Below are 21749 nucleotides of genomic sequence, written 5' to 3' on the forward strand. Positions count from 1 at the left end.
CCACTAGGTATGTACAGTTGTACATATTATACACTGTACTTGTTTAGATATTGATATACACTGGTACCTACTTTTTCACTAGTGGTTTCTGTAAATTGCAAAAGAATGCACACACTTTCAACATTTGGTTGGCCAGAGGTTTCACTTTTAATGGCATAGTATCAGAAAGCATATGGAAATGTTTTAGTCTCTCTCTATAGCCCTCTCTACATGTATTCTTAGACGGGCAATTTTTTTAAGTTTTGGAAACATCACTTGCATTTAGACGTTCCCTTTTCCCCAATTACATTTTCTGGTGAATGGAGGAATGTTTATTGTGGCATGTCTTTCAAGTAAAAGATCTCTAATCAAAAAGCCTCGATCAGCCATGACCTCATCCCCAGGCCTTAAATGATCAAGGAAGCCACTATGCATTGTTATGTATCTATCAGATGTGTTTCCGCCCCACAAATCTGACACATAGATAAATGCACCTGATGGACTAATTCCTAGCAGAGCTTTATAAGTATTTCTGTGTTTGTATGTGCTGTATGTCTGTGACTGTGCAGTAGGTGATTTTGGTTTTTCTATGAAAAAATCTGTGCAGTCAATTATGATAGTTGTATTGGGTAAGGTTTCCTTAAATGATCTGGGCATATATTTCTTGATTATGTTTGATGATGGCCACTTTAAAAGTGGACAAAATATAGCATACATTAAATTTATCCTTGTAGTAAAAATTTGTGAAACTCTACTGTTGGACACATTGAACATATCAGCAATGACAAAGGTAAGCAAAGCCAACCTCAGCCTGACTAATGTCAGAAGAAATTCATGAAACATAGTAAGATTTCTTGGAGGGCCAGTCTTTTTTTCCCAGGGTCTTCATGATAAGGGGGCAGATTACAGCTTCCCTGTCCAGACCAGTAATTGAGAACTGGAGATGCTTTCTTCAGAATTTCTACAAAATTAACATAACATTGAAATAGTTACAACTGATTTGCAGGTAATTTAATTAATGCAAAATCATAATGTTCATCACAAAAGTCTGTTTATTATACATGCTTGTATGTATATTTTATCAACGGTGCTTCATCCTTAATATAGTGTTGCTGCATTTCGCTGAAATATTGAACTATTTTGTATTTATTATCAACTGCTATTTATCCTCTTTTAAATATATATTTGCCATGAACTTTGATTTGAAAGATTAGGTCAAACTCCATATACCTGGTATATGTAAATTATTATTCAGCTATGAATACACTCAATCTTTACCAAACAGTGTGTTGAGCATTAGCAATGATGTCAGCCCAGTGTACTTTCTCACAGTTTCATCAAACTGAGTTATCTTGTTAACCACAGATGGCCTCATGTTTTCTTCCTCGCTATCCTTTAAGAACTTTAGTTTTTTCTCAGCCATTTCCATGTCTTCCATAGTAATGGTAGTTTGGACACAGACATTATGCACATCATCTCTAGACTTCTGATATACATGGTCCATCTTTACACCTGAACTGATATGATTCCAATTTTAGGATAATAACACATGCAATATTTTTTTTATTATCAAACATGTGTTTGCATACATGTAATATATACACAAATATTGTAAGAAAAGAACATGATGTGAAAACATTTAAACTGACAATGTATCATCTAATATTTAGTCACATTTTTTGTCACCTCCACATCCATTTGTGTATACATGTACTAGGTTTTTTTAAAGGGAAATAATTTTTTCTAAATGCTTGGGTACATATTGATGGTATGCATTTACTAAATTATTTTATCTTATATAGGCTGTGTTCTATTGAGAATGTTAACTTTAAACATATTTGTTGTATAAACAGTCACAAAAGGATCAGTCATAAGTTATTCCAACTTAAAAAGCCATCTCCTATCATTATAATAAAATCAATATATGAGTGATGACTTTCAAGTTTTATTATTACCATCTTTCTGTGGAATCTGTGAATTCTCAACTATTTCTTCATTTATTACAGGGATAAATATCTTGTGACCAACCTGAAAAATAATGTTGACATAATGGTGATGTCAGTAAAGTTGGATATTGCTTTTGGTTAATGATGCTTTCACTGTGGATTTATCATATTTTAAGTCAAATATGGATACTATACTTAGTGTTTAATGTGCATAGTACAATACATTATAGTAAAAGATTATTTGGTGATGGCAGCATTAATTGTATTATGACTAAAAATGTGAACATGTTTATTTGTTCACTATAAATTAACGGGTACTCAGGACAACATTGAACAAATACATCTTTTTATTTCCCTTGAATGTTAAAATAAACTTATCATGCAAGTAAACACATGGTCGATATTGATTGTGATTAGAACAAATTGGCCCTGTATACCTCATCAGTATCTGGAAAGTCAACAAGCATCATGGCCATTGGCATCTCCTCGGTATGATCTGTACATGTATTTGTCGCTGTATGCTTTGTCGATTTCTCTTCATCCCTACACCTACTAAGCTTACTGAGTAAACGTGCTGATCTTGGATTGCATGACTGTTTATAATTATTATAAGCAAATAGTTCGGGATAAGGTTGGTTATCTGTGGGTTTGCCGTCAACAAAATGACGAGAACACAATCTGTGACGTTTATTTGGGTCATAGTCCTCTCTTCGCAACAGCTCCAATCATCGTTTTCGGGCTTTCGGCGCTTTCTTTTGAGATGGAAATGGGAAAAAATTAAATGCCACTCATAAAACCATACTTCCATCTTTTACAATCTGCGGAATTACACCCTTCGGCAACACACCAGCGGTTCGCAGACGGCATTTTGACAGGAGTTGCCAATGTAAACAAGTAGGACCGGAAGTAGGGTACCAGGACTTTTTTGCAAAATCACGTGACGTACGTCATAACTAAACACAAAAACCGTCCGGAAACCGGTAACCCGGAAATCTCGTATTCAAAGTTTCCAATAAAAAAGAAATCAAAAACTATTTTTTGAGTAAAATAGCGACTTTAAAATCGCCGACACAAATGACAATTTTAATAAAGAATTACCAACAAGAAAAAAACATAACAATGTGCATTTGACTACTCATAGTGAACAATATTATGTATATTAGACATATCATAATAATACGCATTAAAACTATAAAGCAACAGTGGGCATCTTTATAACCAATGCTGTATATTAAAAACAAACAGGGATGGGGTATCGGTGGGAAATGAAGTGTTGGGAAAAATATTAATGGCGCCCGTGAAATGTTTTGCCGTCTGCTAAAATGTGGAGTGTTCAATCTCTTTAAGAAAACGTGGTCAAGTAAACTGATTAAGTAGCCAAAAAAAATGAATATATCAGCACAGGCAGTAAATTTGAATCGTGTAAAAATCTATATTGGGTTTGTCATTTACTACACGTTTGTCCTCTTTCATTCTTCCATATATGTCAATTAAATTATTGTCAGTACAATTATCAGATAAAGACAAATGCATCGTTACCTTCACTACAGGTTTGTCCCCTCCATCCTGCTGTACATCCGTGTATTTTACATATCCCTGTACCTCTGTCACAATCAGATTTAGCACAATGACAGGTCCGGTTACAGTCTGGTCCGTATGTGTTGTTTGTACAGGCTGTATGAAAGTATAAAGTTATTATGTAATGTGGGCAACGTAACCGTCGTATTGTGTTTTTTCCAAACCCCAAACTTAAAACTAGAAGATGGTAAAAAAATTAATATCGCAAAATTGATGATAGTTATCCTTACTAGTATACTGGAATAAATAGAAGTAATTAACCATGATCAATGAAAAAACAGATAAAAGTTCATGCATCATTACCCTGAGTACATGCGTTTCCTTGCCATCCTTCTGTACATCCGGGTACGTTTACATTTCCCACTGTTGCCGTCACACTCAGATTTACAATGACAGGTCTGGTTACAGTCTCGTCCGAATGTGTGGTTGTTACAGGCTGTATTTTAAAGCACAGTTTTATAATTGACAATATAATCGATGTTGCTAACACTTTTATTATCCCATAGATTTTTTAGTCCATTTTTCTATTTTAGTTTATATAAGTATATGGATTAAGAACAATAATATGGTATACATATCAAAATGAAAATTAGACGAAACGGCAATTTAAACTGTATATAAAGACAAATATAGTTAATGAAAAATGTATTATTTATGGACAATATTCAGATAAGGAAAAGTTATGCATTATCTTAAAATGTCTTCCTGCATCATTAACCATAACAGAACTATTATATACTATGTTAATGGTATTTTAAATTAAACCCATTTATGTATATGTACCTTGACTACATGTTTGTCCCTTCCATCCTTCCGTACATCCGGGTAGTTTACATACCCCAGTCCTCCTGTCACAGTCAGAGTTAGCGCAATGACATGTCTGGGTACAGTCTCGTCCGAATGTTATGTTGTTACATGCTACACCATGTAAAGGCATTAAAGTAAAAATCCGATAAACAATGTCTTATACCACAGATTCATGAAAATGGGGAATGAACAAATATTAAAGGGGATTAGTCTTAGAAAGACTTATTTTTGTTCAATGATTAAGGCATAAAACGAATGATAATTTTCTTCGTAATGCATAAGAACGCCAAAGCTTGTTTATCTGATCTCTAGATGATTATCATTTACTTGATTACTTAAAGATGGAAGATGAAACGAACTATGCTCTGCAAGAATATCATTTTCACATGCATAAACTAATAAAGCCATTTTTATTAACAATATGTAAGAACACCATTAATATTAACTAATATTCATTGATCTTATTGATGTTTTACGGCGGTTTCTAGATCGCAAAATGACGTGGGTAAAGTACAATTTACCGTCGAAAAGTCACAGGTTCCGATGATTATGACTTCATCATTTGACGTGCATTTCGTAACGTCAAAATCATCGGCAGATGGGACTTATCGTTTTGGGATCTCAAAACCCCCGTATTTAAGGCACTTAGAAATTGAATTTATAGTACGCGTGCATAAATAGATATTTACAATGCATATATCAATGGATAAGTGAACAGTTTAGTTATTTATATACCCGAATGCTTGGATTATTGTTACCTTGACTACAATTGCGTCCCATCCATCCCGCCTCACATCCGACATTTTGGCATGACCCGGTCCTCCCGTCACAGTCATCATTAGCACAATGACAAGTATGGCTACAGTCTCTTCCAAATGTGTGGTTGGTACAGACTTTGAAAGGAATTTGAAACTGTTATATATTCAGATAAAAGTTAGTAGTTTTCAAGATGAGAATCTATATTGATATCTTTGTAATATATGTGCGACGATATATAATAAATTTTGAGATGTCATTCATACACATTGTACCTTTTATCAACCGTATGTCATCGGGGCCAGAATGTTAAACCAGTACACCCAGGTTTACGTATTACGAAAGTTTTAACTTCTATTGATTAAGAAGATATCTGTAAGTTTACGTCGGAACACACGGGGATCAGAATAGGACAAGGAGCAGTTTTGACAAGTTATATTGTCATTTCGTTGCCATTACTTCTGCATACCAATTTAAAAATAAAACATTTACCATTGCAACGATCTTATTAAATGTCCACATGTTTTTTGCACTTGTCCACCGTATTGATATAACAATATAAACATATTTACATTTAAACTACGTGTATGGTTACCTTGACTACACGTGCTCCCCTTCCATCCTTCCATACAACCGGGTACTTTACATACCCCAGTCCTCCTGTCACAGTCAGAGTTAGCACACTGACAGGTCTGGGTACAGTCTCGTCCGAATGCATGGTAGGTACAGGCTGTAAACGGAACAAAACATATATGTTCGTTCAATGAGGCCACAAGTTCTACATGGTGGTACATTGACTACTTGTTTGTCCCTTTGATATACCGAAGCTGGTATAGTTTCCGTTTTTGTTTATTTTTTGTATCTCTGTATTGCGCAGTTTTTACAAGTAGATCGACGGTTCTGCTTGTTTCTGTCATATCCTCTAAATAAATGTAATACCTTTAGTGCTAAATTACTAACTATATATACATATGCAATATGAGACATATGCAATATGAGACGGCAACGCAATTAAACAACCATTCCGCCTGAAGACGTCTGTGAAGGCTGAAAGGCCTTGCGACAAAATGTTTGGTTTTCTTTCATTTTTTCTCATTTAAATACCTTTGCAAGGAACCATTGGATTTTCTACTATATATGCATAACATTTGCTGCCTTGCGCGGGCTATATATCATATGATATTCAGAGTTTTAAAACACTGAGATCATAATAACCAGACATATTTAAGTGAAGAATGATGGTGAAATAATTGGGATTAGTAAAAATAAAAGCAGATATTGATTCATGAATCATTTTTACCCTGACTACACGTGCTTCCTTTCCATCCTTCCGTACATCCGACATTATGGCATACTCCAGTCCTCCTGTCACAGTCAGAGTTAGCACAATGACAGGTCTGGTTACAGTCTCGTCCGAATGTGTGGTTGGCACAGGCTGTCAACGAAATATAATTTCAAATGGGTCTATTTATGCACATAGATAGTTAAAGCTATATGTTGACTTGTTTGCGATGTTATTTTGGTGCCTATACCTATTCTTTATCTATATGATATAAATATAGAACCTACCTTGGTTACATGCTTTTCCTGACCAGCCCGCTGCACATCCCACAATGGCACATGTTCCATTTATATGAATACAGCCGGGAACACTACAATGACAGTATTCTGAACATCCTGGTCCAAAAAATCCAGTTTGGCACCCTGCAAGTAAAACTATTATTGATGTATCTTTGCAATGAAATCATATATCATTTTCAATATACCGTAACCCTTTAAATTCTCACGATTAATATATATTTGAATAAGACCTTAACATTTCTAATATTACAAATAAAGCGTTACCCTGATCCTCCATCCTCCATACATTCGGAAACTTTACATACCCCAGTCCTTCCGTCACAGAGTTAATATACATAGTAAGATTCTTGGATTTGTGTTACCTTGACTACACTTGCTTCCAATCCATCCCGCAGTACAACCGTCAATATAACATAACCCACTGCCCTTATCACAGTCCGAGTTAGCACAATGACAGGTCCGGGTACAGTCTCGTCCGAATGTATGACTGGTACAGACTATAAATAAAATAGGTAATAGTAAGATTGGTGTAACCTTTAGTTTTTTGATGATGAAAATTCATAAGAAAGAAAGTAAATAGAAGAAAGTAGTCCGTGTTTCAATTCCTTTTTATTGTGATGTACATTTTACGGTAATGTATTTATGATCTTGCATTAAAGAACAGTTTTTCGTGTGAAAATGTGTGTACTTTTACTACATATTTGAACAAACCTACCAGTTCAACAAATAAGGAGCAAGGCAAAACAATAAAAGAAATCAAGGTGATCTATGCACTTTACTTGCTCACCCAATATTCTAGTGTTAACCATAATGTTTACAAGTTTACAGTTTTAATAGGAATATGGGTACCACCTTACCTTGATTACATTTTTCTCCCCTCCATCCTTCCATACATCCAGGTACATTACATATCCCACTGCTCCCGTCACAGTCAGAGTTAGCACAATGACAGGTCTGGGTACAGTCTCGTCCGAATGTGTGGTTAGTGCAGGCTGTAATATATCCAATGATATTGTTATGAAAGTGCATTTTCTATAACCAAACTTACAATCAGTTAAGCATTGCTATCACTTTTTTAATCAATTGGGATTTATAAAACAATTGTTGGCAAATTGTGTAAATCAACGTAGCGGATTTACAAAAAATAGTGACATCAATGCTTTTTTTTTGATTTCATGATCTATTTGATAAAATGAAATATGTTTACATGTACTATTCTAGCGATTTTCAAGGGATTCTGTTTCCGAATCAATATGTAACGTCAATGTCTCTATTGTGACGATACGATAACGTTGGAGTTTGGCGCATTGCTTGGATTTTTTCTCATAGTGGTATGCAAAAAAAAACAAAAAAAATATTATGTCGCTTCCAATAAATTATTCACATATTTATCAGAGAGTGAAACAATGAATTGCAACGAAACGTCGAATCGAGTTCTTCATTATAACATTATTCCTAGTATCCGGTATTGCAGATTTATTCTCTACCTGTATATTGACCTTGCTGAAAAATAAAATCAGTATGTTGCCATCTATTCTGTATTTGCAGAGATATCTGCCCTTGCGGGTAGGTATTGATTGTAACGGCATGTGTTTGCGAGCGTAATTTCATACTATTCGGAGAAAAAGACGACGACAACTGCGCCTACAAAATAATGACGTCGCAATGGATACCAAACCTCAAGGGAGGTATATAAAAGACAGAATATCTTTTGTGAAGAAGTATGCACATTGAATGGTGTACGTGTATAGACTACTGATTTGATGCTTATTGTTTTTATGTCTGTTATGTCATGTCATGATACAAGCACGAAACTTGGCATGCAAGGAGTTATGACTATTCTAAAGAGAATAAGGGCGGGAGCCATCGCAAAAAGTGCCTACTTCCGGTATTTTTCGAGATGGCCGCCATTTTCGTGATGAAACTAAGAAAACTAATGACCTAACACGCGTGTACGTTTTGAAAAAAACATGAAAAATGACATTTGAGTAGCCAAGACAATCAAAATAAGATTTATTATTTATAAAAGAAGTGCAAAACTAGCTGGCATTTTCGAAGATAGTACCCGGTGATGGTATGAAATAACAGAATACAGTTTTCATAAAAGCATACAAAATGGCATGTGATTATCTGAGACTGAAAAAATAACCTTCTAGTGGTATTATTCAAAATAGCGTTCATTTTCAAAGGTAAAACTAGCTGGCATTTTCGTATACAATACGCGGAGAAGGTTATAATAATGAAATAGCAGTCTGCAGTTTTTGCCAAAGCATAAAAAAATTGGCACAAGAGTATCATAGACAATCAAAATAAGATTTAAACAGGGAGCTATTGAAAAAAGTACATATTTCCGGTATTTCTCAATATGCATGGCTGCCATTATTGTCAGTAAAACGTGGATTGAAATTTAACTGCATGTAAATATTTTGTTTTTGAGAATATTGTTTTGAAAGATGATTGATACCTTGATTGGAACTTTAAGCATATTGTACACATATATGACAAACATATGCATATATCAAGTATATAAAAGTTATATTCAGGGAAGTACTTTGGAATAATTTTGATTCGCAATTCGTCACGAAGCTACATGTATAAATTATGTTGATAGAAGTAAGAAAATCCAGAATAACAACAATCTGTCTTTAATTTTACAAAACAACAACGCACATCCGCTTTTGCAATATTAATGACTTAGTGGCTAACTGACTTAGCTTAACAAGGTAGGACTACATAATTAAAGTGTTATGAAACCAAACACATTGATTTACCAAATATACTTAAGCTACTAATGGTACTTCGTATATTAAATGTTGTCATTATCATTGTTTGATTTGGGTAAGTATTCTGTGTTTGCATATTACAAATTATCTGTCCGTCCGGTCAGGCATTTATTGTAATTGTCAAATGTTTGCGAGCGTTACGTCATAGTTTTTCGGAGAAAACGATGTGAACTGCGCTCACAAAATAATGACGTAACAACTGACACCTACCCGCAAGGGAGCTAACTCTGTCATATGCAAAGACAGAATAGTTTCCTGTAAGATAGTTAGTGCAAATATTGAAAACGAAAATTTGTTAATAACCGTCATACTCATTTCAAAGTTGTTAAAGTTTTGTCCAACCTCTTCAATGAAATACATTCTGTGCATGTATCATTTCAATATACTATGACCTTTCGAATTACCACCAAATGCTATTAGGAAGCGGCCGGAAAGGGATGTCTGTTATCTATTATATATTATTTATTATTTGTTCTCAATTATATGTAATTTACTATTGTTACTTGAAATGCGTATAAAAAATCAAATAATGTAAACGTATCAATACTTAAACATTTTCAAACATTTTGCGACTTTTATATAGTCGCCATTTTAAAAATACCGGAAATGGAATAAAAAAAATAATATATTTTACCCAAATATGTGTAAGTTGGGTCTAATATTAAATTATACATAGTGATTTTTATGAAGATACCGTGTTATACATGTCATATTCGTTTTTGTAATGACTACTGTACCGTTCAACTGTTAACAAAGCCACCATCTTGAAATTACCGGAAGTAGGTAGTTTTTTCAGTAATTTCGGATTTAAATCTGATTTTGAATGTTTGTCTACTCACGTGCTAATTTTTTATGTTTTTTATCAAAATGTGCAGTCTGTCATTTCGTTATTTCTCTAAGTTTAGCTTACAACACTGGCGGCCACCTTAATAAACAGGAAGTAGGCATATTTTGAAATGGCTCCGAGTTTAGTTTTATTTTGGTAGTCTTGGCAATAAACATGCCATGTTTCATGCATGAAACGTTCAGCGTATTTTTTCATTACTTCTCATAGTTCTGCATGTTCAATCGAAGGCCATTTTGGAATTACCGGAAGTTGGTACATTTTTCAATGGCTCCGCTTTTAATATTTTATTGGTAGTCTTGTCTACCAATCTGCTAAGTGTCATGTTTTTATTGAGATGTGCAGCATGCTATTTCATTTTGTCAAGTTTTGTCCACGTAAATGGCGGCCATCTTGAAAAAAAAAACCGGAAGCAGGTACATTTTGCAATAGCTCCCGGTTTTGATATTGTTTTGGTAGTCTAGGCTACTCGCAAGCCAAATTTCATGAAGTTTCATGCTTGTATCAAAAAATGCATGATGTTTTCCCTATGTCGCTCTACTATTAATACCCACTGAAAAACAATTTAATAATCACATAACCCTTGGAAAAGAGCACCATTAGACATCCATACTTCCGCACATAAATTAATTGTGACACTCTAAATTCCGGATACAAACACAAAATGACAAACTCCAGTATTCTTGTTCTATTCTGTATTAAATCTAATAAACGTGCCTAGTTTGGAGCCTAACACTCAACCTGAATTGTAATCAAAGTTAACTCACAGCAGATTTTACAATACAAAGCATTCCTTAAGTCATTATAATATGAACGCATTTCGTAACTTGAAGCTCATCATTTAACCTTATCTGACATACACTGCCGGTCTTAAAAAGAATGTCTGGACAGCTATACAATTCTTTTCCAATTGTCTGCACTGGATAGCCATCAGTCTCTAATTGAAGATAACTACCTAACATTAATGGATTTACTGCTAAACCATAAGGGTCAACTGTTCACTCTTAACATATCTGTAACGATAAGTAGCACTGAAACAAATTATCTTTACAAACACAAAAAACGCGTTCAACAATGTAAAATACAAAAATAAAAATGCTTGTGGATAATATAACTTGAGCGCAAACAGATTTGTATTTACTCATTCTTATAAGTATGAATTATTTTGGGGATTTTCAAAAGTATGAATTGCATCAAAAAGGACTATAAGAACAATGTTATAATCATTTCACGTTTGTACGAGACAAACAATGACAAACAATGCACACCAAGATTATTATCAACCAGTCAGAAAATAGTGGCATATTTGTGAATCGGAAGACCAGTAATTTGAATTTTATAGGTGCTTTTGTTGTTTATCTTAATATTTCAAATCAATGGAATTGAAAATATAAATATCAATTAAACGCTTTAAAATCAACAGCAAATGTTATTTAAATGTCTGTATTAATGATTTGTTAACCTGTTTTTTTTTTTCAAATGTAGTGGATTATGGTTACTAAAATATTGTAAAAATATTACCTTGGTCACATGCTGTGCCTTTCCAGCCAGCGGAGCACCCCGTAGATGCACACACACCCGTTGTTTTGTTACAGTCAAGCGTGGCACAGTGACAGGTCTTGGGCACAGTTAAGTCCAAACGTACTGGCATCACAAACTGATATTATGAAAATCATTTAGTAATGCCATATACCTTTTTTCCCACACTGATGGTGAAAACGCCTGAATCAAGCATTTATGAAAGACACACAATAATCAAAAAACAAAACTTTAAACGTCTATTGACAACACATGTATAAAGTCAGAACATCTATCGTAGAACATCAATACACAGTCGCGCATTCTGTAAATCTGTGTAAATAATCAAGGTCCATTCTGCTGTTTTAACGGCGTTGTAATAGTCTACTACTGTGCGGTTATTAGTTAATCGAGGAACATATGTTACCCGCATTATGTGATTTTACATCTAATTTATCTATTTAGCATTGCTAATGAAGGGATGCCAAATGCAGTATTAATGGATTCTGAAACTAATAATGTTGGGACTATAAAGTCTCTTTACAGTAACATCTCAAAAAATTAAATGCCATTTTGGTAAGAATATGTACCTTTTAAATGGCCTGTGAAGGTAGTCACAAGTAATAATTACCTAAAAATAACAGTACTTAATTTTAATTATATTAGCTCAGCGGATTTGTGCACAAATACATAAGAAATGTGCTATTTTGGTTACAAGCATGACACTTGGTATGCTTCTAGATAAATATTTTATAGGTAAATCAAGATTAGGAGCCACCTGAAATCATGTCTATTTTTAGCTCAAGGCGCCATTCAAGATGGCCGCCATTCAGAATTTTCGCTAAAATAGAAAAAAATCGATAAAGGATTGTAAAATATCAGTTAAATGCTACAAAAGAGGTTCCAAAATGCAGGAAATGATGCGTGTGGTACGATAGATCCCAAATGATTGAATTCCAATACCACCAGAATTCAAAATGGTCGCCAAAAAGGTAAAATTAATTGCATTTCCCAAAATAGTGTCTAATTTTCTACATAACCTATTTTTTTCAATTCTTTGGTCGCTTATTGTTTTCAACATGGTCCTAGTACCATTCCACAATAGGCAAGAATTTTTCTAAAATTGATTCGCACTACCGGTTGTTCAATAGTCAAAATGGACGCCAAATTGAGTTTCCGCCAAAACTTAAAAATGTCAAAGTAATTTATCGAACATTTTGAATAAGATTCTATTTGGAATTGTTTGATCTATATGGATCCATTATATTTGACGAATATTCAAATCAAAATTAAAGATATAATTCTTGTGAATACAGTATACAATCAGTCTCTATCAATTCATAAATTGAAATGTGATTCTATATTGCGTTTTGCTGACTCAGCAATTTGTTGTTTTGATGACAATAACGCAAATTGTTACTTGATAACATATTATCGATGTAAACTAATACGTTATTCTACCATTGTTTGGTATTCCTAGAGAAAATGACAATAAAAAGGATCATATATTTGAAGGAAATTGATATTTTAAGTATTTGTAACGGCCATTTTGAAAAATGGCCGCCATACTTGTCCAGATGGTTTTTTTCAAGTGGCTCCTTATCAGAATTCATTCAGAATATGTTTATTAACATATATGCCAAGTTTCATGCTTGTAACCAAAATAGCACAATTGTGTCAACAATCCGCCGGGCTATATGAAAATTTACTCTAACTTGTTTTCAACAATAAATAACTCGTGTAAAATGTGTTTGAAAAATAAACAAAACACATTCACAACAAAACAAGAATTACCACCTGAATCAAACACAATTGTCATAATATATCACATCCTTTATCCAACAAATTAAGTCAAGGGTCACAAGTTTTAAATATGGTACATTTTTAACCAAACAATTTTAATATTAGGTATGTAACATACAGGCATTGCCCTAATTTCAAAGTGAAAGCACGTATGGTGGTTTCATTCAGGAACGATCAGGAGTGATTATTCGATTATTACTACTTAGTATGATCTCGTCTGCCCTGAATGACGGCAAGATAACGTTAACACCTGCTGAACCTGTGAATACCTCTATGAAAGGCCTCAGATAATAATTGATTTCACTATTATTATTAATGTGTTATGTTAGATAAAAATAATTTCACTAAAAAAATACGTCAGATTTCAGTTCTGAGCTAGTGATTAACCTTTTCATGTGTTATGTATTACAAAATGTCATTTTCTAAATGAGCTAGATACCTATATGGCTCAAAAAAGAAGAATCAAAACCTTTGCAATTTTATCAAACGATGAGAAAATCACTGTTACCTTGGTTACATGAATTTCCTTTCCTTCCAGGCGGACATCCTGTAATACCATACGATAAATTTGAGTTATTGTGAATATCCACCAGCAAATAAGCAGGCCTAAATAATCTCTGAGAATAGAATAAAACTGAAACATGTAAGTAGATAGTATCAATTGCATTTCTCACAAAATGATGGTACCAACGACTTATTTATTGAAATCAATGTAAGACAAACATTCAAAGAAAATACAGGAGGACAAGACTTTTGTTGGACAAACGTTGATATAAAATATATATCCAAATAACTTAACTTATCTATTCACGAAAACCCGATAAATGATGATTACCAATGCATGATTCTATAATAAAGTCTTGTTGATTCACAGTAAATCCGAGCAACACAATCCCTGAATTCATCTTAGCATCGGGATGCATTTTTACAACATTATTATATACATATTCCCTACTGAAAATCAAATGAATTTCATTTGGTGATGAATATATAACTACTGTAGGATTGTACTGTTATACATCTACGGAAATATTGTATATATCCAGACGATATGAAGACGATAATACCAAAAATATGATACAGCGAAGACGAATGATAACGTATATCAGCTACTTAAAAGAGGAGCAGACGATTTTTGTCTGAGACACAAAAATGTTTCTACTTTACTCTGCATATATATACGATTTAACATATATTGTTGTCCAGGTGATATATATTGTTTATGCTCTGTCGGCGATGGAGCATCTTCAAACGGTAGATCGTTTCAAGCAATTACTTAATATGTGAACGTAACAGTTCGTTCTGTATTTTTACTCTGTTTTTGTTCTGAATAAACTCATAAACATTTGGTATATTGGTACAAATCTGTATATTGCTCTTTGTCAGAAAATAGCACATGAGATGTAAAGACAATTATTATTTTAAAAAATGAAAAATCAAAAAATGAATTTGCACATTACAACATTGGAACATAACACAATGGAAATCTACATTAAAATAAAATCGTTTCCTAATCCGCTTTGGGTTTTGCAGATACCGTTCAAAAGTAATTAGATTGATGCATTTTATATAAATCATTAAATCAGAGGCAAGAATTATTCGGTGAGTACAAATTATGTATATAAAGTCTTGTAGGAGTTTCCTTCCATGGATTGATATATCCTTGGTTAATTTATTTTAATCATCGTGATGAATTACCCCCCCTTGTTTATGATTCTTAACAGAATAACGGTCAGATAATCTTGAGCATACATGCAAATTGATGGTTAGATATGCGTGTAAGGATACAATGTTGCGCCTCCTCTTTTAGTTTTTGTTGGGGTAGATTTCAACGATCAGAGTGCCATTAATGATAACTGAGGAATTTATTATGTTTAAGCAAGATGATATAAAATGTAACAAGTACATATGAATATTCCGTCATAAAATGACCGGTACAAGAAGCCATATCAGCAAATTCGTATCCCAGCATATGTCACTACATCACAGGAAATCAATTACATTATCAAGCATTTTGGTAATTATTTCTCAATCTTGTGTTGACGAGGATTGTTTTAGATATCGGTCTATGATAAATCACGTATGCTTTGATGAATATTTTCCATAATGAGGTAAAAACAGTATAAAGCTTGTATATTAATAATCCGAAATAATAGCCCAAAATAAATGCAAATTAAAATTAAAAATCATCCCTATGGGATATATATTAAGAAACAATAGGGCCTTCTTCAGTCCAAAAGAACACTAACACAACACGTTCGTCTACATGTTTGTTTACATCTATTTTGCTTAAATTTGTTTACATCTACTGTGCATAAATATTTTTGATATCAGATAAACTCCTACATTTCCGTGTGATAAAATGGGTCAAAACTTTTTTTTCAAGCTATTTTTTTAATTATTCAATTTAATCACTGTGACCTTTTCCAAAATTAGAAATCTTTGTAAATGAACAATCTTATTGTTCTGCTATTAAACCGAATCAGTTTGATAAAATTTATCGCTAAACACATACCTCCGATCACTTGTACTTCACACAATTCTATGACTGCAGTTGTTGTGTTGTAATACCGAACATTCTGAGGTTCATAGTCAGCAGGCCGTTTGTTGTAGAATATAACATATCGACCAGATACAGGACAGGGCAGTGACTGGATATAGGATGGTAGGCCAGGTCCGTGGTCATGGTAACACAGGTGACTATTATTCATCACTATCGGGATGTTGGTGTTATAAATCGAACTGTTTGATACGTAAAGATAAAATCCGGACATTCTGAAAGTAACTGAAAAGAGTCAAAAATTCTAAAATATAAAGGTAATAACAATATAGTTTTACACAACATGATATTTGGATTTAAATGAATATAAGTATTTGTTTGAGTATCCTACAATTCAAACTTTCACGAATATAAGTCTTGTTGATATGTATTATATTGCCTAGTTTTGACAACTTTTGACCAATAGCGATGATGTAATTTCCTTTTGGAGGGATCATGGAATTAGAGAACATTATGTTCAAAATTTGAGTCGAGTGTATTCATCATATCAATAAAGTGAGTCCAGTTTAGCCTTTATCAATTAAAATTTGTCATTGTACTCTTTTTATACACAGAAAATACTTCAAGATCCAAATAACAAAATCGTATGTTTTTTTTTTTCTTTAAACCGAAAATTAACTATGTCTCATTAAAGTACAATCGTCGTATTTGTACTAATCTAAACCTAAAACGCATAAAATACAACTTTTTCTAATATAGATATTAATCATTTTATACTGTTATATTGTTGAAGGAAAATAAAGTTGAATATGCTTGTAATCCTTTTTATTAATACCGGAATTTCCTTTCAAACGCAAGGGAAATATTACAATACTTGATGTCGTTCTATATCACGCTAGTGTAAATGTCATCAATATCTAGCGATATGTTTAATGACTATATACAATGTAGATACTTATTATTGATTATAACACTAAGGAATTTACTAGGATCGAGAAATTCTTGAAAGTAAAACGCACGCGAAAAGATATTGATTTACAGTACATTATTCTTGGCCTGATAGTTTAATATCACGACATTTCGTTTGTACTCCTGCAATCTGATTTGTCGACAGATATTTGACATTTTACACTGTCACTGACAGTTAGCATTAAGAACAGTGGGAGAGAGAATCTACTTGGTCGTAGCAACGCACTAGCATCGAATGACCGTGTATTTTTTATAATTAAAAATTATGTGCACTCGTTTCTTTTTCGACGCCATCATTTTGTTTTTTGTTTGTTTTTTTTTTTTAAACGACGCTTCGAAATCTTGTTTGCAAAATGAACTATTTTTCATATCATATATATATATTGTTAAAAATAAATCTAAATCAATCTGATCGCTTATACACTTTCACTTACTACCAAAACGGTGTATATTGTTTAATATTATCTCTGCGGTGATATAGGTGAACGGCAGAAATGTGATAACAAGCGCCTTTATGAGTTGATAATGTTGTAAACAGGACGAAGCCAGGATTTACTCTGTACTTAATACACTATTTAACAGTAAGTATTGCTCTAACAGAGCTTTGTACACGTATGTAATGAAACGATGGACACATTTGCTTTTAAGAAGGAATCCTTTAATCGTTAAAATTGAATCATACTTTTTTAGAAATAATTGGTATATTGTGGCTTTACGCGCTCCATTTAAAACTGACTACATTTTTTTACATTAATTGTGTAAAATATATTTTCAATGTTTTTAAAGCAACAATGAATCTACAAAACAGTATAACGGGTAGGCATGTTCTGTGATGCTATGCAGAGGATGCAACGGTCGAGAAAATTCATGTATATGTTTACAGTCTAAATACATTTTACTATCATGTTTTGTTCTAATTAATGTAAATAATTATAGTACTTAATGCCATATCAGGGATGAAACATTTTCCGCCAATAAATGTTGAGTCGTCTTTTATGTAAACAGAGCTTGTTGACTATACATGTGTGTGGCAGTAATTAGCAAAACAAGAGTCTAATTTGTTTTTTTTTTTTTCCATTTTCACAAACAAGCAAAACTTTTTATATATAGGATGTCCCAAAAGGTATAGGGTGTCATTATCACAGCGAAGTCTTTCACTACATTTATAAAACGTTCGCATTGGTAGAAGATATGTATACATTCTTTCCTTTATCAGTTTTTATGTTTATATGCAGTGTACATTTAGACGACTCATCATTTAAACAAATACATGTATACCCTTTTCACTGACCATGACCTCATTTTAATAAATGTCCAAAGAAAGTAGTAGCACGGATGCAGGTTTGGTCTAATGAGCCGGTAATCCTAACATGTTTGACCTCCGGTTACTTTCTGGAAATAACTTTCTCCCCAAAATTTCCATTAAGAAATCACTGTATAATCTAAACTGTGCAAGAAACTTAGTTTAAATCTGACTATGCATTGTACGGGGCGTTTTGAAATTATTATCTCTGGAAATGATTGTCTGGTTGAATTTTCATGGCTATTCTGAAGCATTTATGACAGTGTTCGAACATTGTCCTTGCTCCTTCTGACATAGGAACACCTTTTCCACACATGCTATCCAAACGTTCTCAATAATACGTTAACGTGTTGTCTGCTCACCGTCATGCTTTCATAAAGTCTTTACATTTTTGCTCGATTAAAAATACCTTATTTACCTGATATTTGGCCTATTTTATGATAATATTACATTTTTATTTCAATATTAACATTACTTACATTTGTAATCTAGATTTACGGGGATTTTGTTTTGAATAAACGTTCTTGGTTGAGACTTATTAGTAATATAGTTATACATTTGAACACAAACTGAAATGCTAGATATAAATGAAATAGAAATTGTCCATATTTTACAGACATGTGCCCCAGCCCCCTTTCCCTGGGTAAAACAATGCTGATCAACCAAAAGTAGTGAGGTTCACCAAGCATAGAAGTAGTAGACCTAATTTAACGCGAATCGGTGCGATAATTACCAGTAGACATACACGGTAACATACATTTTTGTACGATAATTTTATGACACCCGCGCTCGAATAATAAACATAAACGGTTTTCTGTGTGTCAAAGCCCATATACATGTAAATTAGCTATCAAATAAGGGAGACATTTGCTACGGCTATATGCTGTCAATTGAGATCGGTGCTTGTAAGAAGGTGCTATACTGGTTTACAAATGAAGCTATAGAACGTTCTAGAGGATCACAATGTATAAGCATGTTTATGATTAAACATTCTTACGATAAGGGGGGCCCAGGTTGATCTATTTCTGGATTATTCTGTGGAGTTGTTTATTTACTGACTTCATATATTTCTAGATTTAAGAAGTTCTTCAATATTTTTGAAGTTTAAGGATTTAACTATGCATGTATATACTCTCCGGCTGTCAAGAGCTAAATTAAATAGTGCAAATATGACCATATTTCATATTTATTTAGAACCAATTATCGTATCAGTGTAATCCAGATGAAAAATAAAACATTGGTAATAGATTTAGAAATTATTGCAAAAATCGTCTGCCAAAGCTGCGGAAGGATAACGTCCAGACTGTCGGATACGGTTGTCTCCCGCTTCGATTCAAAATGGTGTTACCTTGACGTGAACGTGAAGGGACTGGCATTGTTTTGGTTGTTTATGTAGCCTGTAGATTTAATTCAAGTAAAACAATGTATGAAAGGTAAATCACCATCCATTTACTGTTATACAGTATTTGTTATCGTCGCTTCAGTCTCCTTCATCATTTGCTGGTTCCAGATACGTTCTTACGCATAATGTACATTGCGACATACGTCACACAGGGACATGGTACATTTTATTGTTCTTCTGTAACGCAATTTTAATTTACTCGATCGAAAAAAAGGGCTAATAAAGCAGTAAAAGGTCAGAAAAAAATCTCATAGACTCAATCACATCATAATATATGTGTAGAATTGGTCTGAAATATACACCTTTGTTGACGACGTGAAAAAAAACTAACGTAAAAACTGCAAAATGAGAGCTTAAATGTTCTTAAAAAGTAGAAATCTCTCAGTGATATTTGCAATTTTTTAATCAACCACTGTTTTAGATATTGGCCTAGTAGTCCTGAACCTACGTTTGCTTTTATCTTTTCTTGTGCGAAGAGAAATGTTAAGCTGGCCATGCTCATAAGTAAATAAAACATCGAGTTCAACTTCAGTGAAAATTAAAATAATTACAATATACTGCATGCATAGATTTATAATTTAATTGCATATTACAAACTGTCTATGGACATTTGCATTAACTCCTCTGTAAATTTGTTAAGAACATTGTTTAATTAGGAACCTGTAAAAATTAATAATTATACAAGGTCATTTTTCATTTACTTAATTCCAATTTGAAGGAGGAGTCTCTGGTGGTTATGACTCATAAGATTATTTTTTGTTTACCAGATCCCGGTGGTAAGGAAATGATATGACACATGATTAAGATCATCGTCAGAGTCCCTTGCGAGCTTATCGAGGGTTAAAATGGCAGAGTCATATCTCTTCATTATTGTAAAGTTCTTGTTGACACCATATGATTACTTTCTTAATGTTTCTATTCTTCCATAAATTACAATGCAATTAAAATAAATCGCCTTATCGGTCAATGCTCCCCATGAGCCGGCCTAAACACCTCCTTTCTGTTTCGTTCCATCGTACCAACTCAAAACAACCCACATTACTTAATAGGCGTACTTGATCTCATAGCCCCTTTTCTTTATTTTTCTCCCGCTAATTTCTCTCTTGACATTGTGTTTTTAATCTTCAGAGGACACACTGAGTTCACGGTTTCAGTAATTAAATCATGTTACACAGTATATGTGACACATTTATTTGGACAGCCTCTATCATAAAACGCTTTAATTTGTGCTGTCTATACTTACTACAATCAACTAGTATATTGGCAAACACTATAAGTAAACCATTACATATCTTTCCACAAATTGTGTGTTTACGATGCATTAATTCTCTTTATCTTGTTTGGAAGCCTCCGTGCTCTACTCCCCAAACAGGCATAAGCGGTGATATAACTTCCTTCTGGATCTGTATGAGTACAACTTCCATCGGGTCCTAACCATCCTTTTGCTATTATAATACACCTTCTATACTGCTTTATGGCACCCGAAACGTCGTTTGATTGTTGTTATATGTTGAACATCTGTTGAGTCTGCTTTTCGATTCGCCAAGATAACAACTACATAAAAGTTATCTATGCGTGATTAATTACAGGTAAGTGTCTTTGTGATAAAAAAACAAAGCGGATAATTAAGAGATAAGAAGATATTTTCCCAAACTAAAATCACTCAAAATTAGAACTACCACTGGGAAGTCAAGCCTCTGTAGATACGTCATCGTAATCAATAACGGAATATAATTTGATAGAACTAAAATGAATTAATGTAGTTTAGCAAATAGAACTAATTCGATTACACGCAAATATCCAAATAACAACAACGTCGGCATGTTGGTAAACATAATTGTTTAGATACAAAACCCAGTTCAACCGTCGAATGAGCTGATTGTAATACGAAATACGTTTGTGAAAATATGTATTCAATTATGGTATAAGACCAAAATGACCTAGTGACTTTTAAATATACATTTGGTATTCAACATATTA

General features: G+C 33.3%; 1 protein-coding gene and 1 pseudogene across 1 annotated transcript in view; both read right to left on the reverse strand.

Annotated features, from left to right (window-relative positions):
- LOC138312345 (uncharacterized) overlaps positions 1 to 21749 on the reverse strand; it is a 47638-nt gene that overhangs the window by 17231 nt on the left and 8658 nt on the right. Inside the window, exons 6-13 of the mRNA XM_069253255.1 lie at positions 11796 to 11918; positions 7505 to 7639; positions 7010 to 7144; positions 6636 to 6770; positions 5069 to 5203; positions 4287 to 4421; positions 3807 to 3939; positions 3465 to 3673 (exon numbers count right to left, since the gene is read on the reverse strand). Coding sequence (XP_069109356.1) covers positions 3465 to 3673; positions 3807 to 3939; positions 4287 to 4421; positions 5069 to 5203; positions 6636 to 6770; positions 7010 to 7144; positions 7505 to 7639; positions 11796 to 11918 — 1140 coding nt within the window. The remainder of the gene's footprint in view (positions 1 to 3464; positions 3674 to 3806; positions 3940 to 4286; positions 4422 to 5068; positions 5204 to 6635; positions 6771 to 7009; positions 7145 to 7504; positions 7640 to 11795; positions 11919 to 21749) is intronic.
- Positions 262 to 1483, reverse strand: LOC138312344 (uncharacterized; annotated as a pseudogene).

Source organism: Argopecten irradians, unplaced genomic scaffold (genome assembly GCF_041381155.1).
Source record: "Argopecten irradians isolate NY unplaced genomic scaffold, Ai_NY scaffold_0283, whole genome shotgun sequence".
Lineage (NCBI taxonomy): Eukaryota > Metazoa > Mollusca > Bivalvia > Pectinida > Pectinidae > Argopecten > Argopecten irradians.